Raw genomic sequence first — 23,252 nt, forward strand, 5'->3', positions numbered from 1 at the left:
AGATTGCTTGATTCCATACAATGCATTATGTAAATAACATACCAGATTTTCCCCCTGAGCAACAAATCTAAGTGGTTGCTCCATATACATCTCTTCAATCAAATCACCATGTAGGAACACATTATTGATATCTAATTGATGAAGAAACCATCCAAAATGCGCCGTGAGAAAATAAAGATAGGAACAGATGGGATTTTGGCTACAAGAGAAAAAGTGTCAGCATAATCAACACCATATGTTTGAGTATATCCTTTGGCGACCAATTGTGCCTTCAATCGATCTATGGTGCCATCAAGGTGGACCTTAACCGTGAAAACCCAACGACAACCAACAGGTTGCTTTTCACAGGAAGGGTAGTGAGCTCCTGAGTGCGATTCTCAATGAGTAATTTCATTTCATCCTTCATGGCTTGTCTCCAACTAGGATGAGCAAGAGCTTCAGTAACACTTCTAGGCACAAAAACAGAGGACAAGGACGAGACAAAAGTAGAGAAGGTAGGTGTCGCGACCTAATTTTTGGGGTGCACCACCTAGGTCTAGGTTAATGGATTACTAAGTCTTTAAACTTAGCTCGGACTCTCCCAAGCTCATACCAATTTGCGACTTATATTCAAATTCTTAACATGTGGATAGATTTTATTTATGAGTCGCCACTAATCTATTTTTTTGTGGGTCAATTAAAAACCCAAGTAAAGTAATGAGAATTTTACTTTACTCCTACGAACTAAAGACTCTAGATACGGGGACTTGGTTACAGTAGATTTCTCTAATGCTCTTTCGGTACCATTCTTTTATTTTCAAAAAATGCTTTTGCAGGTAGCTTAAATTGATTTTAAATCTATTTCCTTAACATGTGAGGCGTTCATACGAGTGCACAAACCATCAATTTAACACCCAAGAAAGCGAATAAAATAATGGGGGACTTACTTTAAAGTAACGAAAGTATATGCAATGTTAAATTAAAATCCACATCAACACCATAGATATGATTTCTAATTAATAATCATTCACTCCATTTTTTTTTTGGTAAAAGGTAACTCCATTTTTGTTTTCACTTTTTTAACGAGAATATAGTTCGTATACAATGCAGTGCTTCTAACCTAATATGAAATAATGTGGCATGGCAAAATGTCTTAAATTATATGAATGATTAAAAAAACTAATGATTTTTTAATGAACATGCAATGATTAAATATGCAATCTTCCTTACCAAAAAAAAAAATATACAATCTAAATTAACAAAAATGACCTAATTCTAATTACGGGCAATTTTTAATTAAAACCTAATAAAAACTAAATGATGTGCATTTGATATTTCTATTTTTGAAAATGCAATCTATCCTAAAAATTGAAACTAATTTACACAGAGATGAATTTTATTTTTCATTTTTTCATGAAATTCGAAATGTAAGAAAAATGCAAAAATGATCTAGATTAAGACTCTATCTAATTTAAATTAAGGATTAAGTCATATTAAATCCTAACTTAAACTAAGATATTATCTTAATATAAAATGCAATTTATCTAAAAAGATGATCTAAATTTAAAATGAAACATGCAATTCTAACCTAATATGCACAATGATTTTTTTTTTTTTTTTTTTGTGTTTTTCAAGACAAGTAATTATCAAATAAACATTAAATCTAAAGATATTTAAAAAAAATAATAAGAAATTAAAATAATCAAAAAATAATAATATGTTGTCTCACAAAGTTAAATTAATGATTATCTTATCCCTAAACATCACGACAAAGAGTTCAAAATAACTAAAAATCTTATCGAAGTCTTACGGATCAAATTAATAATTATAATGATTTAACAATTAACATGCCATCAAAATGCCCGAAAATTAATATAATTAAAAAAATGATCCGACATCTTATGGATCAAATTAATAATTATAATAATTTTAGACAAAACCCTTGCGGATAATGCCTACAAGATTCATAAAGTGAACATTGAGATCCAATTTCCCAATTTAAATAACCAAACTAAAAAATATAAACAAAATAAAATAAAATAAATTAAATAAAAACAACCTAATTGATTTTCCTTTTTCTCTTGTTTTTCCTTTCTCCTTCCAAGCAAAGCTTGGCAGCTGGTTCGAGGCTCCGGCGGGCTGGGCGGCAGCGACGTGCACAAATGGCATGGGTTGCTAGTGAACAGGCGGCTACTGTGGTGGGCATTGCTCGGGCAGCAGTGAAACTCGAAGCAATGGTGTCGCACGGGCGTGTCGTGGCTCGGTGTTCGGTTCCGGTGTCGCGGGTTAGCAAGCGTCGGGCGTTGGCAGAGGCAGAGGCACAGGTCTCTGGGCGTCCGGTGCGGTTGGATTAGACAAGCGGAGGCGGAGGCGCAAGCGCGAGGGTTGTGGCAGCATCGCGGGTGATGGAGGTTTCCTGAACAGAGGCGTCGGAGTTGGGACTTTTGGCATCCGGTGCTGCTGGTGCGGGCACAGAGACGTGGAGGTTGCCGGGTCGCGGGCGAAGGTAGGCTCAGATCTGCCGGTGTCAGGCGCCCAAGCGGTGCGATCGGGATAGTAGCGATCGTCAAGCAGGGGTTGGTTGGTTGCAGAAGCGTAGCGGCACCAGGCTCCGAGCAGATGTGTAGGCGGAGGCCGAGGTGTCACGAGCCACAGATGGCTCGATTGGTGCGAGTTGCAGGGGAGGCACTACGGAGCTCGGGGCAACAGCGTCAAGCATCGCAGCTGCTGGCGTTGCGACGAGTGGCAGGCGCGGTGGACTTTAGCTACGGGGACGCCAAGGCAGAGGCGCAGGCAGGGACCGACGGTGGGTGCGGCGGTTACTGGTTGGCGCCTGGGTCATCGTGGGTCGGCGCGACGATGGTTGGTGGAGACCGGCGGTGCGAGCGCGGTGCGGGTGAAGAGGAATTAGTGATTGGGGCAGCGAATGTGGGGAAGAAGATGAACGATAAATGTCCAATCACTTCCTCCCCTCTGCTGCTTCGGCTTTTACGTTTCCCTTTTCACTTTCCTTCACTGTCCTTGTTTTTCACCCTCCAAGAAGCCCTAGAAAAGCCTCCCCCTTCTCTCATTGTACATGGCTCCCTTTATAGGCAAATAAGATGTGATCTTCATGAAATATTTCATCCACTTTTCAATATACACGAAGATTTTCCTATAACCTCCTAATCATAAAAATCCTCTTATTTTCCTTATCTCCTAAATATCTTCTACTAATTTTTAAAGATAAGATCACAATCCGATTTTCTTAAATTCTAAAAATCCTCATTTCAAATCTCAATTTCAAAAAATGGGCTCGGGCTAATTTGTACTCTCCATGGGCTTAATCTGACTTGTTAATTTAAAACTCAAAACCACTAATTCGACCCATCCACCACCGATTCAGTAAACAAATGTAAAAAATGCAAATTAAAAACAAATGCACCTAAATTCATATGCTATGCAATTAATATTTTTTCAAGGATAACATTAACCCTAATTTTTTAATGTGATAAATGACTAAATAAGTCGTCAAATTTAGGTGTCAACGGTAGGAGATAAACAATGATAAGACATAAAGTTGCTAATAAAATGACGAGTTCAAAGACAATCAGACAAACCAAAATAAAGTGTATAACGATCGACAGGACGCCCAACGCAAGAACGTGTACCTTTTCTAGTAGCAATGGGTTGATCAAGATCACAAACTGGATTAGGATCAAGATTAGAGGATGGCACAACAACTAATGAGGGATTAGATGAATTAGGTGATGGTGTACTGCTGTAATAAGAGTTGTTTGTTGTCTATGGTAAGTTTGATCAACAAATTGAAATCTTGTTGATGATACTAGAGGAAGTGAGATTTATGAAGAAATCGATAAGACACACTCATTATTGTCAAGAGACACTGTAGAGATTGTTTGAGTATTATAGTATGGCTAGTCTTCAAAAAATGTCACATCTACTTATACAAACACACGGCAACTGATAGGATTGTAACATTTATAGTCCTTCTGAGTTCTAGAGTACCCAACAAAGACACATTTTTCAGCACGAGGAGCCAACTTATCGAGACTTGGAGTCAAGAATGGATGAAACAAACACATCCAAAGACACGTAGAGGTAATGCAAAGGGAGGACGATTTGGATGTAAAATAGAGAAAGGTGTCTCCCCCTGAAGAACGGAAGTTGGATGTCAATTAATTGAGAAGTAAGCTGTAAGAACAACATGTCCCCAAAAGAATTTCAGCAGATGCATGTGAAAAAGAAGACAACGAGCAATGTCAAGAAGATGGCGATTTTTATGTTTAACTAAATCATTTTGTTGTGGTGTATATGAACATGAAGTTTGATGAATAATGCCATGAGAATCAAGAAAAAGTTGAAAACCAAAGGCAACGACAAGATACTCCTTGGCATTATTGGATCATAGAGTTTTCATAGAAGTATTAACTTCATTCAACATCTCAAAATAGAATTGACAAAAGTAATGAAAAATCTCAGTACAATCTTTTATTAAGAACAACCAAGTCATTCGGTTCAAATCCCACTCTCGACAATCATTAAAATATTTTACCACCGACTCAAGTGGTTCCACTGGGTAGGCTCCAGACCTCCACGGGGAGGTCGGGAGTTTGAAGCCCTTGCAACGCAAGTTGCAGGGAGGCTGGTGGATCATTAGGCAATTTAAGCGTGGCGTCGGGGTGGTGGTTTCCCTGCTAGCATCACTAAGGGGTTTTACGGTGCACTGTCGATACAAGCTGGTTCCTCCTGTCACAAAAAAAAAAAACAAAAAAAAAACAACAAAGTCATTCGGGAAAAGTCATCCACAAATGTAACAAAGTACCAAAAACTAGATGTATCAGAAATACAACACATATCCCATACATCCGACTCAAAAGGACTAGACACACGACTCTGAAAGCGAGAACGAAAGGAGACTCTATGTTGTTTTCCAAACTGACAAGCTTCACACTTTAAATTACTCACAAACTCAAATTTGGAAACAATCGTCAAAGAATGTTTGGTGATAGATGACCAGCATGACAATGCATCCGATATACATTAGTGGATGTATGATTCCTAGCTACTGCAGTTATCACATTCTTGTTTAGATAGTATAGGCCATTTAATTCATGTCCCCCACCAATCATCTGTCTAGTTCTCAAATCCTGAAAAACACAACGAGAAGCATAATAGGTTACGGAACAATTTATTTCTTTAGTTAATGAACTAACATAAATCAAATTGCATGGAGATTTGAGATGAAGGATAGATGATAAAGAAAGGGGGAACTCAAATGGGCATTTCTAGTAGCAATAACTTGATAAACTAAATCATCAACTAATGTAACAGAGTTGGACACCCCAAGAGGTGTGGAATGTAATGAAGACAATAATTTAGAGTTACCGGCTATATGATGAGTAGCTCCAGAATCTATAACCCAGGAGTCTAATAATGTAGAAAGTAAACAGGATGAACTATCTTTTGAGTCATGTGCTAGAGTAGCAGTGAGAGCTAAAGTTCCTATCACCTGTTGGGATCAAATCCAAGCCTCATATTTTGCACATGTCAATGTAATTGAATCTTGTGTATTATGCACACTAGTAGGATTTAGTTGACCTAGTGAGGAAGAATCTTCCACTTTAGCAAATGTAGCAATAGTGGGTCGAAGTTCTGGATGAAGCGTGTAGCAGTGAGCTTATGTATATCTAGCCCTCCAACAATGGTTACAATAACGAGAGCCACGGCTACCAATGCTTCTATCACAACCACCACGACTTCCACTCTAAATAAACCCATGTCCATAACTTCTATATGACCACGAGCACCATGTCCATTAGAGCAATGAGAAATCATGGCACTTGTCTCTAAAGTTGTGGTTGAGATCTTGTCAGTAGGTGTTGAGCGCAAGGCTCAAGAGAAAACTTCATCAACTGTAGGAAGGGATCTTTCAAACGTAATTTGCTAACAAAGGGAGGAATATTCAAGCCCTAGTGCTTTAAGAGATAGTATCACTCAAAGATCCTCTTGGAGTTTGACTAATACATTCAAATCATTGGAAGCTGGAAGATAAGCATCTAGTTGTCGACAAAGTGTAATGAAACGAGCATAATATTCAGATAGAGACTGATCTCCACGCTGAAGATCAAACAGGGCCTCCCATGTGTCACATACTCAAGTCATATTATTTTGGCCAGAATAAAGTAGAGCACATTTATCCCAAACTTCCTTAGCAGAATTACATTAAATGAAGTGAGGGCTAATCTTCGGATCCATACTATTCCATAACAATGTATGGATCATTGCATCTCCAACAATTCAATCATCTACTTTACTCTTATCCAAGGGCATTGTAGATGTAAGATAATCATTCTATCTAGTTGTAGTAAGATAAACTTGTACAGCTTTAGACCATGATGGATAGTTAGTGCCATCCAACTTGACAGATGTCAATTGAAAATGCGTCACACCAGTAGATGATGTAGAAGCCATCAGTATTAACTCCATTGAACTCCAATAATGCAATTAACCAGACAGGTTGAACTTAAGAATCGACCAAACCCAATAATAATGACATCATAATCAAGCACTTAACTCCAATTGTGTAATTAGCCACAAAATAACAAACGGAAATGAGGGTTCAACCGGTCCAACACTGTATCAATATACTCTACTAAGAGGCCATAAAACCATACCAACCAGCACTTCAAAGATTACGGAAACCATCCAACACTTGAAAGACTACAATGCACATACCAACTAAGAAGCGATATACTCTAGTGAGAATCCATAGAAGTATATTGGGCAGCATCTTCTCATGCCCTCAATTCAGGGTTTTTTTTTTTTTTTTACTGTTGCATAATTGAACGAAGGTCTCCGAACTCCTCAAGATATATGAAAATCACAAATTCTAGATCGTAAAACACACAAAGACAAGATCATGCAATTGGTCTTCAATCTCGGCATCAAAAAGAAGGTTGAGTACAAAGTGATTTTGCTGGATGGGCTTCGGCGATTAACGCTAGGCAGTAGTTCTGTCCAGATCTACAGGATAGGCATCAATTAAAGGTAGCGTGTGACGATGAGGATGCCAATGAGGGACAATGACTAGGACTTCTGCATTGGGTGACGAATCTTGATCTAAAATTTGGATCTAGCGATGTAGTCTCCTTTTCGTTCAATATTTCTAGATGAAGGTAGCCGAAGACGATTTGGATGAAGACAAGCAATGTGCAAGCGCATGTGAAATAGGACAGAATAGTGATCAAGAGGATAAGAAGGTCATCGCAAGGTTCATCGGTGCGGGTCAAGATGAAAATAGTGATGGAGATCGAGACAAAATTGGCGCTAGTGTTAAAGATGACTGGGGGGACGACAGATTTGGAATTCAAACTTTAGAGAGGGATGACAAATCTAGAATTTAGACCTTAGAGAACCGGTGTCTCTACTTTGCTGTTTAGAAGAGAAGCGCGCCGCGCCGACGACCTCACTCTGATACCATGTTGAAAGAGAGAGTATTATGCGTATTGTTTTCACTTAATTTGAAAAGATTACAAGAATACATACAACATACATATATATATATATATATATATATATATATATATATATATGAGAGTAACCCTCTCAAGATTAGGTATTGACTACTTTACCCTTATTATTATTTCCTAACAATAAGCAAAGTTAAATGTAAGACAAAGTGCATGTAGCATTTGTTGAACACATAAATAAGCAAAGGTTGCCGTTTTCAATGCAATCTCTCATTCATATTATGGGTGGTCAAAATAATATGAGCAACACCAACAAAAATAATAATAATAATAATAAAAGGGGTCATAGAAATATTAACACAAACAAATGAAAATATAAAATAATAGGGAAGTTACGCTTTTTTAAGGAAGATAAATCATTTTCTTCCACCTTCATAAAATAGGTTATAATTGTTTCTCAAATAAGTAAGCTTGACATCCAAAACTTGAAACCTACCTGCACAAAACCAATTCTAACATTTTTTAACCGAGAACCAGACATGTGTTCCATGGCCAGTTCAGTCCAGTTTCTAAGTAGAACCCAACCAAGTCAAACCAAAATGTTGCACATGCGACGCCCCAGAACGTCACGCGCAACACATATGCTTTTAATTATTATCTTTTCATTAGTAATAGCATGCGGAAGCACAACAAAATATTTATATCATCCCCTACATGAGATCACACAAGTTTAATAATATACATATGTATCTTCTTTGTAATGACATCAATAGCTATCAACCCAAAAGTGAGCCTATACAATCCAAACCGGCATCTAACTCAAGGGTTGATGGCTTCCGACATCATCTCGTCCATTCCATCTTTATATTCGAGGGGACCATTCTTCAAATCTTGAAAGAAAAAAATTAAGGGGTAAGTGGAAGTCCACTAAATGAAATTTCTAAGTTCAATGTAGGAGATTATCTTATTACTCAACTTAGTATAAACAAACAACGTAAGTTCAAGGTAATACAAAATGGATACAAAAGCAAATGTCCTATCTTTAATGACATGATATGCCAATGAAAACATTAACAAAAAGCATAAACTCACTCACTCAAATGCAAGCACAATGCATATTATTTGATGTATAATTATCACGTAGTAGCTCATCACTATACATAGGAAATTTTCTTTTCCTTCTTGTCATACAGCATACCAATATACATAGGTAAGTTCATATTCATGATGAAACTCACCATCACATCTTGTCATGAAGCGTACTAATATACACAGAGTTCATACTTATCATGAATCTCACCAACACATGCATAACACATGCATAAGTGAGTTCATATTGGCCATGAAACTCACTGATACACAAATGAGTACATTCTTGTCATGAATCTCATCAACACATACAGGTGAGTTCATACTAGTTATGAAGCTCACTGATACACAAATGCATAATAATCTCACCAACACATACACTAATAAGTTCGTACTTATCACTGGCCAAGACCTTTCTATGGCAAAAGTCTTTCTCACATGGCTAATTATAACATAATAATTTTCATAACTATCACAACAATATGTCATTTTTCATACAATAATTAATAAAAATCAATTATATGCATAGTCTCATTCTCTTGTCATCATGCTTTCATCGATGTGATAAAGGATTAAAGTCAAGCAACCGAGTCAAAAACACCACATGTTCATATTCAACAAGTGGGTGCATTTGACAAATAAATATACATAGCCAATGGATATGCCCAGGCAAGTAAATATGATCCGTAAGTCATCATACTCAAGTGGTAATATGTGGTAGGTGAATATATGGTGAATATGAGCAACATCTAGTAATTATAAGGTAAAATATTAGTAGAGAATGGTAAGTATAAAGTGAATTTACGTAGCAATAGAGTATAAGCAATCAAGTATACGCAAAAAGTGGATATGAATAGGTAAGTGAATATTTCTAGCAATTGAATATACTTAGTGAGTGAACATATTCAGAAAATGAATTTGTTTAAACAAGTGAATATATTCAAACAAGTGAGTATACCAAATAGGTGAATATATTCATGGGATGAATCTAATCAAACAAATTAATAAACTCAAACAAGTAAATACTCATTAAGTAAATGTATTCAAAAAGTGAATCTGAACAAACAAATGTATGCAATCAAACAAGTGAATATACTCAATAAGTGAACATATTCAAAGTAAATCTGATCAAACAAATGAACAATGAATATATTTAATAAGTGAACATACTCATAAGTGATTATATTCATAAAGTAAATCTAATCAAATGGATGAATATATTCATCCGTGTAAATATACTCGGTAAGTGAATATATTTAGAAAGTGAATCTAATCAAACAAATATATTCAAACAAGTAAATATAACTAGTAAGTATAAGGTGGATATGACCAATGGGTACAAGGTAGATTTGATTAGTAGTATAAGATGAATATTACCAATGATGGTTGAATATGAAATTACAAAAATAACACTTCCTAGTTCAAATTCAACATTTTCACGTACAACATGTTACCACACCTTAAAAACACCGATTAAACACCTTTTAGGCATGTACGTAATCAACAAGATAAATCAAACAAGCACAACACCTCCACGCCACTATTGTACATAATCGTGCTTAATGTCAAATTTAATTAGTAAACATTGGGAGGTCACACACAAACAAAGACCATGCTCACGGGTCCAAAACATACAGAGGCTCCGGAAACTTCCGATAGAAAATTATTTGGGTGATATAAATAGTGATAGTGAACAGTGATTTCCCTAGCCTACTACTATAGTAACTCTACAATGATCTACTACAATAAGCAGTCTCCTCCATTGCAAGCATTATAGTCATAGTCTGAATCATCAAAACTATGCATTGCTAAAAGATCTTCATATTTTTGCTCAAGTCCTACAAGTGAATCTAGTGAGAGAATCTGGTTTGACGAGGATGCTTCCTCTTGATTCTAAGAGGAGCCTATAGTGTTCGATAGGGATGCTTGGCTGATGCCAATTGGATGGCTGAGCATAGTAGAATGTGTCCATGCCTAGAGATAAGGACAAAGGTCCTTGATTATAAGGGTCTTGGAAAAGAGGACCTCCCCATTGTGTATAGGGGTCTTGAGAGGACTATGCAAGGTCATTTGTGTCTATCATTTCTTGCTCCTGTGATGACGCAGCTTGTCTGAATACCTCAAGTGCTTCCTTGGCTTTTGGTGCAAGACTCTAATGATCCCATGCAGTGGATACATTATAGTTCCATACGTCTTTAGGAATGGTTTTATTTTTCTGGCACAAAACTCTTTGGAGTTCTTGATATTGATATTCACAGCAACCAACAAGTCTTGGAAAAGATTTGTAAATCGAAGCTTCTATAAGGTGTGGTTGAGGTTTATAAAATGTGGTACCTATAATCTGTGGAGCACCAGTGTTGCTACCATTGTTTTTTACAAAAGCCCATGGACGTCGGAAAAATAGAATAGTGTGGACCTCGGGGTTTGGTTAAATGGTTCTCAATTCTTGCTACAAAAGCTGCCTCTAGTGAGTAAAAGGGATAAAACCAGTTGAGGAAAGCTAAGAGGTTTCTATCATTTTCCTTTTCAATGTTTCGACCGAGTCTGAATATCTTAGCCAAGTTGGCAATATCCCTAGGAGATCGTTGAGTAAGTCCAAAATGATAGCCTCACTGAAAATCTGGAAAACCTCGTGTGGCAATGCCACATAGATTTGTTCATACTCAATGGAGGTTCGATTCTTTATCCTTTTGGATTAAATTCGAGCTATCCGTTCATACATCCTCTAATCTGGAAGAAATATGACTTCCCTAATCAACTCGATGGTTATTATGGCACTTAACCAATAAGTACTTAATAGTTGTTAAAATTCCAACCAGAAGATTCGTTAGATAGAGTTTAGAGTTTAGAGTATGGTTGCTTTTGGGAACAACTTTACAAAGCCTTTTGGACCTCCAAAGCCCCTCGAGCAAATGCGAGTGCATTTGACATTTATTTTTGGGAGCCCATTTCCCAAATGCTAGCATTTCCAAGGCCTTGTAAAGGTGTTTAGCTAAAGGCTCCTTCTCCCTACTTTGGCTCTCTAGCATTCTTGGCATGCAACAGGACCTCAATTAATATTTTTTTTGAATTTCCAATCTTACCCTCACTCAATAAACATAATTTCACATTTACCCATTTTTAACATAAAAACCCTCTAGATCTGTCGCCTCTTTCTTCCCTCACCTCTCTTTGCTTGTGCGCTCGCTAATGAAACACGGCTCTCTTTGCCTTTCTTTATTCACCTCAAAAACGTAGCTCAACTAGTGATATTGCGTGCTGGTCGACGGTCGCATCATCGCCCAAATATGTTGTTGCGAGGCTTGCCAAGGTCGTGGGACCCAGTGTCATCGCACCTAGGGTTCTCTCTCTCTCTCTGCCAAGGTCGTGGGATCTAGTGTCATCGCACCTAGGGTTCTCTCTCTCTCTCTCTCTCTCTCTCTCTCTCTCTCTCTCTCTCTCTCTCTCTCAAGCGTTGCCAATTGGGTTGGAGTCATGGGTTGGAGTCACAAAGTATAGTAGGAGTGCCCCCTCTCTCGATCGCTCTTAGGTTGGACTCTCTCACCACCAATCATTCCAAGTTTTCCCATTTTCCTTTTCAATTAGGCTCATGTGCTTTCAAATTCTTGAAAAAGTAGGGGGAAATTATGGACTAAGCTTGCCAACTAGAGCATATTCGAGTTGGAGCGTTCTCAAGATTTTGATAGGAAAAGTACGGTGAAATGGTTTGGCTCGAAGCTAAGGGGGCAGCTTTCGTGAACTGCTTACTACAGCTCATGTGTGTCGATTTGAATCAATCGGTTCAGTTTCCCTTTGCAAGCTCATTATAAATTTTCTATTATCTATATAAATGGGCTGTTATCTTGATCTCTCCTCGAAGTTAAACAAGATGCGTGCCTAGGTTGTTACCCTTTGTGCTGCCTTTTCCCACCATTTCTGTTGAGCTATTGATGCTTTTCCACTATTTCTTATTGGTTTTGAAGGGAAGAAAAGATGACGATGTAGAAACAATAAAGAAAAGGTTTAAGGTATTCTCGAAGTCTAGCCTCCCAGTTATCGAGTATTACAAATCTAAGGGAAAAGTCAGAAAGGTGAGAAAATCTCTAAATGTGTTGAAATCTTTTGTAGATGTATTTGCATGATCTTATTTCATTTAATTGCTTATCTATATTGGCCTTCATTCAGGTTGATACTAGAAACCAAGAGGTCTTTGAGGCTATTAAAGTATTACAATTTTTTCATGTCGCATTCATGTGCATTTTTTTCTAACATCAATGTATGCCCTTTTTTACATCATTGTATTGAACTTGTTATTTGACATGAGCATATGACTCTTTTAGGATGATGATTATGGTTGGTTCGCCTGGATTCAACTCCACATTGTACGATAAAGAGATGATTTCCTAGTTGAAGTTTGAGAAGGAATTGATGGCTTAGAGAGTAGAAATGGTGGAAAGCAAGTTGAGTAACACTAAGCAGTAGTTCAAGTCTCTGCATAATATATTACTGGAAAGGATTGAGCATGTGGTGAACATGAACAACAATGTGCAAGTTGAAGTCTTGAGATTAAAAATGTAAGAGATAGACATAAAATGTGGTCATATTGAATGACACTATTATACAATGGCCATTGCTAGAACATGTAGGTTTATATTGCTTTTTGTAGGAGAGATGTTTGAGCTGATGTATGTCAATTGCTAGAGAATGTGGTTTTTATTTTTCAAATTGATGAGTTGATGTATGTTAAACAGATATGTTGTTGCACATCGATTAATGCATAAGCATGGTTTTTCTATCATCCATTTCTAAGTATTTAATTATATGAGAATGTTGGTGGTTGCTGTCACTTTGGACTCTTTGGATGTTGTCTAGGAATGTGAATGTAATATTTAATAATAACATATTTATTTCCTTGGAATATATGTGACCATGCTTATTATAATGAAATTACTCTATTTCTAATTGAGAAAGATCCACCTTGATGTATTTTTTGGTTTGTAAATTTGTTAATATCTTTAATACATTATTCTTAACACAAAAATATAAAAGTTCCTATCACTATTTTTTCTCCAATTTTAAATAAATTAAAATCAATAAACTTAAATTGATCATATCAAAGGACTTTCCAAATATATTTTTACCAAACACCATTTCCTGAAATAGCTTTTCAAAGCACTTTTCAATTATAGTTTATCAAACGATTTTTACATTTCACAAAATCTCTTTAAGTTAAAAGTCTTTGCATTATCCCAAATGCTTTTCCTAAAAATTAAATCAAACGCACCTTATATAAGTAAGATCGAGGTTCCAAAAATAAGAATCTCTTGCAATGCATGTTTTAGGTGAAAAGTCACCTGGAACTCATGATTGCCCTCTCCTAATTTGTATAATGAATTGTTTTTATTTAACATAGTTGAGGATATCTATATCGTACGTGGTACATATGCAAAACCAGCCACAACGTTTGCCGATCGGTCTTGGCGGCAGTTACTTTTACTAGCTACAAAACCCTACACCGAACTCCGCTCCTCCCTCTTTAAACCATTTGCAACGCCCTCCGGAAACGCCGAGCCGAGCACACGCGACTCCTAACTCAAGCTCGCCGCCCATGGCCGAGCCCACGGCGGAGCACGGCGAGCTCCCGGCGCCGGAGGCCACCGGGGACGTCCCCGCATCATCGGGCACGAACGGAGCTCGTCGAACGCCGGAGGAGCTCGTCGCCAAAGCCATAGCTCCGGTGAAGAGCGAGTTCCTCCGGCCTCCTCCGGTCAGGGCATCCTGCTCCTCCGGCCAGGGCGAAGCCGCCCCGGAGGCCAGAGCGGGCGCTCCGCAGTCAGGGCTGGTCAAGGAGAAGAAGTCGAAGCGCCAGCTGAAGCGCGAGCGCCAGCAGGTCCTCTCCTCTCTCCCCGCGAATTTCTTTTGAGTGTGTACGCGTACGTGCGAGCTTTGCCTGCGAAGATTTTGAGATTGTTTGTCCTGCGGATTTCTCTTGTAAATTGCGGTTGAAGATGAGATGCGTTGGACCTTCGCGTGGAGAGATGCTCGGTTCACTGTTCAGACATCTCGACCACTTGCTTAGGACATTGATTCGCTTTTGTCTCATTGGGTAAAGTAGATTGAGTGTAAAAGAAGGGGAACGCGGGTGGTTGATAGAATTGAACGCATGGGCTTGTGCTCCGTAATGCAGCTGCGGTCGACTTATCTCAAAGCCATTGCGTAAAAACTGAATCTTGCCCTGAGAAAATGATGGTCTAGACATGAAAACATTATCTTGTGCACTGGTAAAAGCCATGGCGATGGTTAATGATCCCGTATGATTACTAAAAATTGTGGGTTTGTTTCGAACTTCACCTCTAAGGATGATGTGTTTATGAGTAGGCTGAGGAGCCGGTTGACGACTTTCTGTTTGGTGTTTTTGTGTCAGTACAATCTTAGGAGTATGTTTTGCAGAGCTTTCTTATACATTTGTTAATATTGTGATGCTGAGAGGAAGCTCTTTTGAAGTTGGAAAGTGATATTATCTGTTTTCTGTTGCTAAATTCGGGCATTATGATTGATGAAGGACACAGTTAAGATTAACAGCTTTTGTCAGCTGCTTATGTAGAGAAGGCAGGAGGTCTGAAACTATGGTTTTCAAATAAATTGTATGGTTTTTAGTAGATATATTGATTTATAGAATTGTTGCTTCTTACTCTAAGAAATCTGATTGTGCGAGTTTGTTCCTTTAATGCTACTCCAGTTTTAAGTGCTCTGATTCTGAAAATCTATTTGCTCCCTCACATGTAGTGTCTGACCATGAAATGTCTGTTTTAATTGTTTAGGAAAAGAAATCTGCTTTAAATCTCTGTCCTGAGATTGCAAAAACTGGTGACATAAGCTCGTGTCATTACAAAGATAGGTGCCGCTTTAGCCATGACCTGGAAGCATTTAACAATCAGGTACTTAACTAGTAATCTGCTGATGATATATTCGCTGTTATCTTTGGGATATTTTGGATACATCTATCATTCATCCTTTGGTCTTTTAAATGAAGAAACCAGCTGATTTGGAGGGAGAGTGCCCTTTCTTGGGTGCTGAGGAGCCATGCCCTTTCGGTTTAGCCTGCAGATTTTCTGGTACACACAAAGACACTGCTGCTGCTGCCGCTACTCCAGGTTCTCACAAGAAAAATTTCGAAATGAATTCACTGAAAAAAGATGTACAGAAACTACTGTGGAAGAACAAAATGCGACTCCCTAAGTCTGAAGCCCGTCTTAAGACTCTTGGCCTTATGGTAAGTGTGCTATACTCCTATAGTTATATTCTCACTTTTGATGGATTCAGATCAAATCCTATTCTTTCATACCTTGAATCTTTCTCCATCTTGTTTACTGTGTACTATGCTTAAAAGAACTGGATGTTAATGTGTCTTGTTTTCTTTTCTTTAGGTTCACAATAAATCAGTGAAGAAAATTTTGGAAGAAGTGGAAAGTAAAGAACCTGCTTCAGAGGACTGTAGCGTTGCTAATGGAAATGGCTGTAAAGATGCGGTTCCTAGCGAAATGCCTAGTAACTTGGACCATCCACAGGAAGTTGCCAAAGAGGATGGTGCCATTGCCATCAATGATGCTGTTGCTGATGAAACCCGGCCCCCCAAAAAGCAGAAAAATGTTCTTGAAGAGGAGAACTCCACTAGCAAAGCTGAAAATGGTCATTTTTCTTAGTGTCGCGGTGAATCTTCATGGCAGCTTCTTGTTCTTCCATGAATCTGGAACTTATTCATTATGTTGCAACAGGAACCCCTACCCTGCAGAGTGCCTCTAAAGAAAGCCACACACTAACTGAACAAGAAGCCTCAACTGATAATATGATGACGGAGAATGATAGAAGCCTGAAATTGCACCCACGTGAGAAAAAGCTCATTGATTTGAGAGATAAGCTGTACCTTGCACCTCTGACCACTGTTGGAAATCTACCTTTCCGAAGGGTTTGCAAATCTTTAGGAGCTGATGTAACATGCGGTGAAATGGCTATGGGTACAAATCTATTGCAGGTACATGTAAATACAAATGTGTATGTTTTATGCAGTCATGTTTTGCTGTATAATTAAGGAGTTTTTATTAGTGAACATCATGTACTTTTTCTTTCATGCAACCATGGAGTTTTTCCCTATTCGGTTTACATCACTTGCTATTCAACTAAATTAATGGATGTATTAATCTTGACACTAGAATTGACATCCTGGATACCAGCATCAGTTGCATTAGCATTCTTCTCCCTGGATTCACTATTTTCCAAGTATTAACATCTATTTTCTTATGTACCACTCAATGGTTGATCAGGGTCAAGCTTCGGAGTGGGCTTTGCTGAGGCGACATTCATCTGAGGATATATTTGGTGTACAGATATGTGGGGCATATCCAGATACTGTAGCACGGACTGTTGAACTCATAGATCAGGAGTGTACGGTAGATTTCATTGACATTAACATGGGGTGCCCAATAGATCTAGTTGTTAACAAGGGTGCTGGGTCAGCTCTTCTTACTAAACCAATGCGGATGAAGGCCATCATAGAAGCAGCTTCTGGCACGGTAGACACACCCATCACTGTCAAGGTATATGAATGATCAGTCTAGTCCTAACAGGCTGTGCAGACTAACAACAATGAACTCAGTTGGTAACATCTAATAAAATTGGAAAATGTGTCTGATTTGTTTCTTTGGCTTCAAATTGACCTACTTTGTCATGTTGTGTACTTGAGCTTCTTTGTATTTCCTTGGTAAGTTTGGGAATTTTTCTTTCAAATTTATCTTCCATATTGTTTGATTCGCAGGTGAGGACAGCTTATTTTGAAGGGAAAAACCGCATCGACTCACTGATTGCGGATATTGGTTACTGGGGCGCAAGTGCAGTTACCATTCATGGCCGATCACGTCAGCAGCGTTATAGTAAGCTTGCTGATTGGGACTACATATATCAGTGTTCTGCAAGAGCCCCTGATTCTCTGCAAGTCCTGGGGAATGGGGACATCTTTTCTTATGTTGACTGGAACAAGCACAAGTCTGACTGCCCCAGCCTTTCTACATGCATGATTGCTCGAGGAGCACTACTTAAGGTTTAGAACTCAAGCATGTTGTTATCGCTTTCTTTGCTTTCAATATTTATATTGTGATATTATCCTGATTGTTAAGTTAATGTTTTCGTGGTTTTATTATGCTAAATTTAGACAGTGATATTCATAATCTTTTTCCAGCCTTGGTTATTCACTGAAATCAAGGAACAGAGACACTGGGATATTACTTCTGGGGAGCGGTTGAACATTTTGAAGGATTATGTTCACGTTGGACTTGAGCATTGGGGTTCCGACAAAAAAGGTATTATCATTTTTGCTCACCTGTCATCACTGAATGATGGGAGCACAAGTTACTGCCTCGAAAGAGATAACGGAGGACTAGCCTTTTTTCTTCTGTTGCGAGTAATGATGAAAATACTAAAACCTCTTTCTTACATAGGAGTGGAGACAACTAGACATTTCTTGTTGGAATGGCTGAGCTACACCTGTAGATATGTACCAGTTGGGCTTTTGGAAGTCGTCCCTCAGCAACTGAATTGGCGTCCGCCCTCCTACTATGGTCGGGATGACCTGGAGACACTAATGGCATCTGATTCTGCAGCTGACTGGGTATGATTTTCTCCCTTGTTTCCCAACCCAAAATTTATATGGAGAGATGCCGTGAGCAGTAAAGCTTATAAGTGCTGATATAAATTTCCTCCCCCTTGCAGGTTCGAATATCGGAAATGCTGCTTGGTAAAGTTCCAGATGGCTTCACTTTTGCGCCAAAGCATAAATCAAATGCTTATGACAGAGCAGAGAACGGCTAATTATGGAGAGTTTCGCATGATAAGACCATTCTTTTGAAGAGTGTGATTTTGGTCCCGCGATTTCTTCGTGTGGCAATTATACTGATGTGCCTTGAGGCTGCGAATCTTGTCATAGGATGAGCCTCAGGAAATTACCCATGCAGCGTCTGGAAATGGCTATCAACAGGATGGCAAGGTCACTGCGTGGGCATTGTCAAAGCAATGTACTACTACCTTTAACAACCGTGAGATCATAATTTATCCATCTCGACATGTCTGTTTTCTACCTTGTATTCAATAAAGCATCCAAAATACGAAATTTGGACAACCTTTTTTTTCCGCATTCGAGGACTGGTAAACTTCGATTTGACGGCATAGTCACTTTCCACCTTCGTGTGGGGATTCTGAGCATGTACAAGTATATTGATCTTTTCTTTACTGCCAGTGTTTCAAAGTTTTCCCTTCGCTGCTTAAAGACTGTTCAAGATCGGAATACCGAGTTTGAGATGAACTTGATTCATGTGAATGCGGTGAATTATGTTAAAGATCTTTAAGGGTTGAGTTTCACAAAACCTGGTCTGGTCAAGACTTAAATCTCTGAGATCTTTGAGAGTTTTGAGGGAGAGAGCACCAAATTAACAGGTACTTCCACTGCTGGTACCGGTAGCCAGACCCGAATGAAAATGTAGGGACTGCCCATGAAGCCGTCCAAGCTAGTGCACGCAACTTCGATGAGCAAACTGGTGTTTCCTAGGGTGTTATATAACAACTGAACAGAGCAAGTAAAGTGCGCAATTTGGCGAGCTGTTAGTCGACGAAAAATTGAGAACCGTCCCTAAATTTTGCTCATCGATAGAAGCTCCACGAAGCATACGAACTGCTTTTAGCAAACAAAGAGAGCTTTTAATCCCCCTAGCAACTGCAGAAAGTAACGAAAGAAGCCACATCTCTTTTTGGGGAAACTCCGGACGGAACAAAACGTTACACACATGGTCATTGAGCTCAATACTTTGCAGACGAAACGCAGCGACAAGAGGCAGCGAGGACGATAGAAAAAGGGGAGAGAACCCCGTCTAATTCTTCATCTATTTCTTTCATCAAGTAAAAATATGAAGCAGTTAAGCAAAAGCTGGTATACAATGCAGTACTTGAGGTTAAAAGAAATAATCATCAGAACAAAACTTTAATCTTCTTATCCCACCACCCTCGAGAACACTGAAACAGCTAATCCTACCCATTTTTTTAGTTTCTCAAAACTGGAGACGGGGCCCCGATATATCGAGGCTTTGGATTTCCGGAATCTGAATTTCCCCCAAGGCGGGCCAATCACAAAAGCAATCGCATCATATTCCTATACTCCTTACCCCAAATCATGAATCTCACAGAAGCTTTGTCGCGGCAACAGCACCGGAGACGAAGGATTCTAAACCGGGTGCTCAACCTTCTCTTCTTTCTCGCTCAGAGTTTTGACCCAACCCCCATCAATGGATTCTATGCTTCCATTCAGGCCATCATCCAGGAAATCGCCGACCCTCTTCACCTTGACCTCAGTGGGCTTGACAGGGTAGTTCCCTGAGAAGCAAGCATAGCAGAAGTTTGGCGAGTCGCTGCTCAGATACTTCTTCAAGCTATCGAACGACAGGAATGCGAGCGAATCCGACCCAATGAAGTCCCGTATCTCCTCCACAGTCATCCTGTTAGAGATCAGCTCCTCCGAGCTCGGCGTGTCCACTCCATAGTAGCACGAAGCAATTATGGGCGGACTCGCGATCCTCATGTGGACCTCCTTGGCCCCAGCCTCTCTAATCAATCGCACAATCTTTGATGAAGTGGTTCCCCTCACAATCGAGTCGTCCACGACCACAACTCTCTTACCCTCCAACACTCCCCGGACTGGGGCGAGCTTAAGCTTCACCCCGAAATCCCTAATGCTCTGGTTAGGCTCAATGAAAGTCCTTCCCACATAGTGAGACCTGATCAACCCCTGCTGGAATGGGACCCCAATTTTCGCGGCGTAACCGAGCGCAGCCACCACACCCGAGTCGGGCACCGCGATCACCACGTCACACTCAGCCGGGGACTCGGTGGCCAGGATCTCCCCATACTTATACCTCGACTCATAGACAGACCTACCAAACACGATGGAATTCGGCAGGGCAAAGTAGATGTGCTCGAAGATGCACTGCTTCGGCTCGGGGTGCGGCATCAGGCAGAGATTATGTTCCCCATCCTTGTCAATCACCACAACCTCTCCAGGGTTCACTTCCCTCACGTAAGTGGCCTCAATCAGATCAAGAGCACAAGTTTCAGAGGCGAAGACATAAGCGCCATTGCTCCTCCTACCCATCACCAATGGCCTAAACCCATGCGGGTCCCTAACGGCGACCAGCTTATCCTCAGTCAAGAACACCATGGAATACGCACCTTTGAGCTTCTCGCAGGCCTCGATGATGCGCACGAAGAAGGGCCGGGCCTTGGAGATGGCGATCAGGTGGAGCACCACCTCCGTGTCGGAGCTGGTGTTGAAGATCGACCCGCTCTCCTCGAGCTGGGCGCGCAGGGCCTGGTAGTTCACCAGGTTGCCGTTGTGGGCGACCCCGATGGACCCGAAACGGTACCCGGCGACGAAGGGCTGGACGTTCTTGAGCATGGATTGGCCGGCGGTGGAGTACCGCACGTGCCCAATCGCGGAGTTCCCCGGCAGCTGGTCGAGCTTCGACTGGTTGAACACCTCGGACACGAGGCCGACGCCGGTTATGGACTGGAGCACGTTGTTGTGGACGGCCACGATGCCGGCGCCCTCCTGGCCGCGGTGCTGGAGCGCGTGGAGGGCCAGGTAGCAGAGCCGCGAGGCCTCCGGGTCGCCGTAGATGCCCACGACGCCGCACTCCTCGCGGGGCTTGTCGTCGGCCTCGTCGTCGAGGACGACGGCGGCGGCGCCGTGGCGGTGGGGGTGGTCGCCGGAGGCGAAGAAGTCGGCAAGGGGGCTCTTTGAGGCGGCGGCGGCGGAAACGAGCTTGTGGGGAAGGGGAGGGAGGGAGGGCTTGAGGGGGAAGAGGGTTTTAGAGATGGTTTTGGGGAGGGGGCGCAGTGGTGGAGGGAGAGGGCGGCGCCGGCGGGCCTGGAGGAGAGGGAGGAAAGGCGCGGGCCGGGGCGGGGCCGGGGGCAGGGGTGGTGGAAGCCATGCGAGGAGGGTCGAGGAGAGGAAGAAGAAGACGCACAGAGAGCGAGAGAAGAAGAAAGGCGAGAGGGTGGTTTTGCAGAGAGAGCGAAGGAGGAAGGCGGCGGCGACGTCGGGCGGCGGCGACGGCGACGGCGACGTCGGGCGACGGCGACGACGACGACTTCTTCTTCCTCGAGCCCAAGGGAAAAAAGGTGGCTTCTTTTAGGTTTTGGGAGAAGTGTTCGTTTTATTTTGTCTAGGGAGAGAGAGAAAGAAATTCAGAAAATATAAAAAGAGGAAGGGGAGGAGGGGGAGAAAATTGGAATTTTACCGTCCGCTGAGGTTTTGGGGCATTACCCTCCCCTCAAAAAACAGTTTATTGGGTAAAATGGAACTTTCCTTGGAATTGAGTTGGAGGACTTCCAAAGGTGGAAAGGCCATGTCCCCCTCCTTATCTTTTTGCAACCCCATTCCCTTTTCTGATTTAGTACCATAAGGAAAAAATATATCTTGGATTGATACAAGTCAATAAATTTATCCAGAATTAATTTTTGAATCACCAAAAGTCTCGTTTGCCACATATTTATCCTCCATTTACTTCCATCACATTTTACCATAAAATTGTTGAAATGAATGACGCATGTCAATAATTCAATTGACGTAATAAGTCCTCACGGAAATCCATATAAATTTAAGATAAATTTGTAACGGGTATAATAATTTGGGGTTTTTTTTGTAATTTAAAAATTAATTTATGATAAAGTTATCATAAATGTATTAATTTAGAGTTTTTTATGATCTAAAAATTAATTTAGAGTAAATTTATTACAAATCTACAATTTGAAGTTTTTCGTGATATTATTCATTTCATTAGAGGGATGGAGTTATCCTTTATTACTGAATTGAAACTTTAAAGGGATGGGTACACACAAGTGTAGCAATAGTGAATCCCTCCCTTTTTTTAATTGGAGTGAATTCCATTTACATACTTCACTTTTTACGTAGGATTTTATTACCGTAATAAAGAATAACACATTTAAATAGATACTATCATATATATCGTAAGCCAATCTTATCTTCTCTTTTTACAACTCTACGCATGTTAATGATTTTGCCTAGTAGATAAATTATAAAGAATTTATCACATCATCAGGCAAATTATTAAATAGATGGATTATCCTTATCCTTTATTAATGAATTGAAACTTAAACATCCGATCCGTTTGTAATATAGACAAATATCTAGAAAGCTTTTTAATTTGTTGATATAAAAAGAAGCCCCTTAAAAAATTTTACTACAAAGTCCCAACTGCGTTTCCCAATACAACGGAAACTTAAAAGACATAATATAGTTAAATCAAAACTCTGCCTAAAGTAAGAGAAATATGTTAATGGGATTGACGAAGAAAATGTACTTTTTGACTTCTCAGCAACAATAGGTTTAAATTTAAAGGGAATCCACAATAAATAAAAAAAAAAAGAACTAAAAGGATCCATCGAGGAGGGAGATTTCATCTATCTTATACAAAAGGAGCTTATTTAGCCATGTAGAGATAGCTATATAGAGGGTAAAAATAATGCCACCCTTTTTAAAATCGAAAGTTGCTTCATTAATTGAAGAAGGGGTAATTCGAAGGTAGTTGTCACGAGTAGATTTTACACACACAAAAAAAAGGGTATACTTTATAATGAACAATTTAAGGAAAATTTGGCGCCAAAAAGGTCCACTAC

At 40.0% G+C, this 23,252-nt stretch overlaps 2 protein-coding genes across 2 annotated transcripts; one reads left to right on the plus strand and one right to left on the minus strand.

Annotated features, from left to right (window-relative positions):
• The first annotated feature begins 14,031 nt into the window (after positions 1 to 14,031).
• LOC104453390 (tRNA-dihydrouridine(47) synthase [NAD(P)(+)]-like) lies at positions 14,032 to 18,823 on the plus strand. Its single transcript, XM_010067930.3, has 10 exons — positions 14,032 to 14,409; positions 15,341 to 15,457; positions 15,553 to 15,792; positions 15,947 to 16,208; positions 16,295 to 16,551; positions 16,841 to 17,113; positions 17,332 to 17,613; positions 17,752 to 17,872; positions 18,011 to 18,180; positions 18,282 to 18,823. The coding sequence occupies exons 1-10, from the start codon at positions 14,128 to 14,130 to the stop codon at positions 18,378 to 18,380; spliced, it is 2,103 nt and encodes a 700-aa protein (XP_010066232.2). The 5' UTR covers positions 14,032 to 14,127; the 3' UTR covers positions 18,381 to 18,823.
• Positions 18,824 to 19,406: 583 nt separating this feature from the next.
• Positions 19,407 to 21,993, minus strand: LOC104453391 (amidophosphoribosyltransferase, chloroplastic). Its single transcript, XM_010067931.3, has 2 exons — positions 21,880 to 21,993; positions 19,407 to 21,741 (listed from the first exon to the last, which is right to left on the minus strand). Exons 1-2 carry the CDS (start codon positions 21,991 to 21,993, stop codon positions 19,783 to 19,785), a joined length of 2,073 nt encoding a protein of 690 aa, XP_010066233.2. The 3' UTR covers positions 19,407 to 19,782.
• Between the last annotated feature and the right edge of the window lie 1,259 nt (positions 21,994 to 23,252).

The sequence above is a fragment of the Eucalyptus grandis genome, chromosome 7 (assembly GCF_016545825.1).
Source record: "Eucalyptus grandis isolate ANBG69807.140 chromosome 7, ASM1654582v1, whole genome shotgun sequence".
NCBI lineage: Eukaryota > Viridiplantae > Streptophyta > Magnoliopsida > Myrtales > Myrtaceae > Eucalyptus > Eucalyptus grandis.

Excerpts from the sequence above, each read along its gene's own strand:
- LOC104453391 (XM_010067931.3), bottom strand. The coding sequence starts at position 21,993 with ATGGGGTTGCAAAAAGATAAGGAGGGGGACATGGCCTTTCCACCTTTG. Across the intron at positions 21,742-21,879 it reads AACTGTTTTTTGAGGGGAGG|AAGCCACCTTTTTTCCCTTG; the intron begins GTAATGCCCCAA and ends AAAACCTAAAAG.
- LOC104453390 (XM_010067930.3), top strand. The coding sequence starts at position 14,128 with ATGGCCGAGCCCACGGCGGAGCACGGCGAGCTCCCGGCGCCGGAGGCC. Across the intron at positions 15,458-15,552 it reads TGGAAGCATTTAACAATCAG|AAACCAGCTGATTTGGAGGG; the intron begins GTACTTAACTAG and ends TTTTAAATGAAG. Across the intron at positions 17,873-18,010 it reads TTGGGGTTCCGACAAAAAAG|GAGTGGAGACAACTAGACAT; the intron begins GTATTATCATTT and ends TTTCTTACATAG.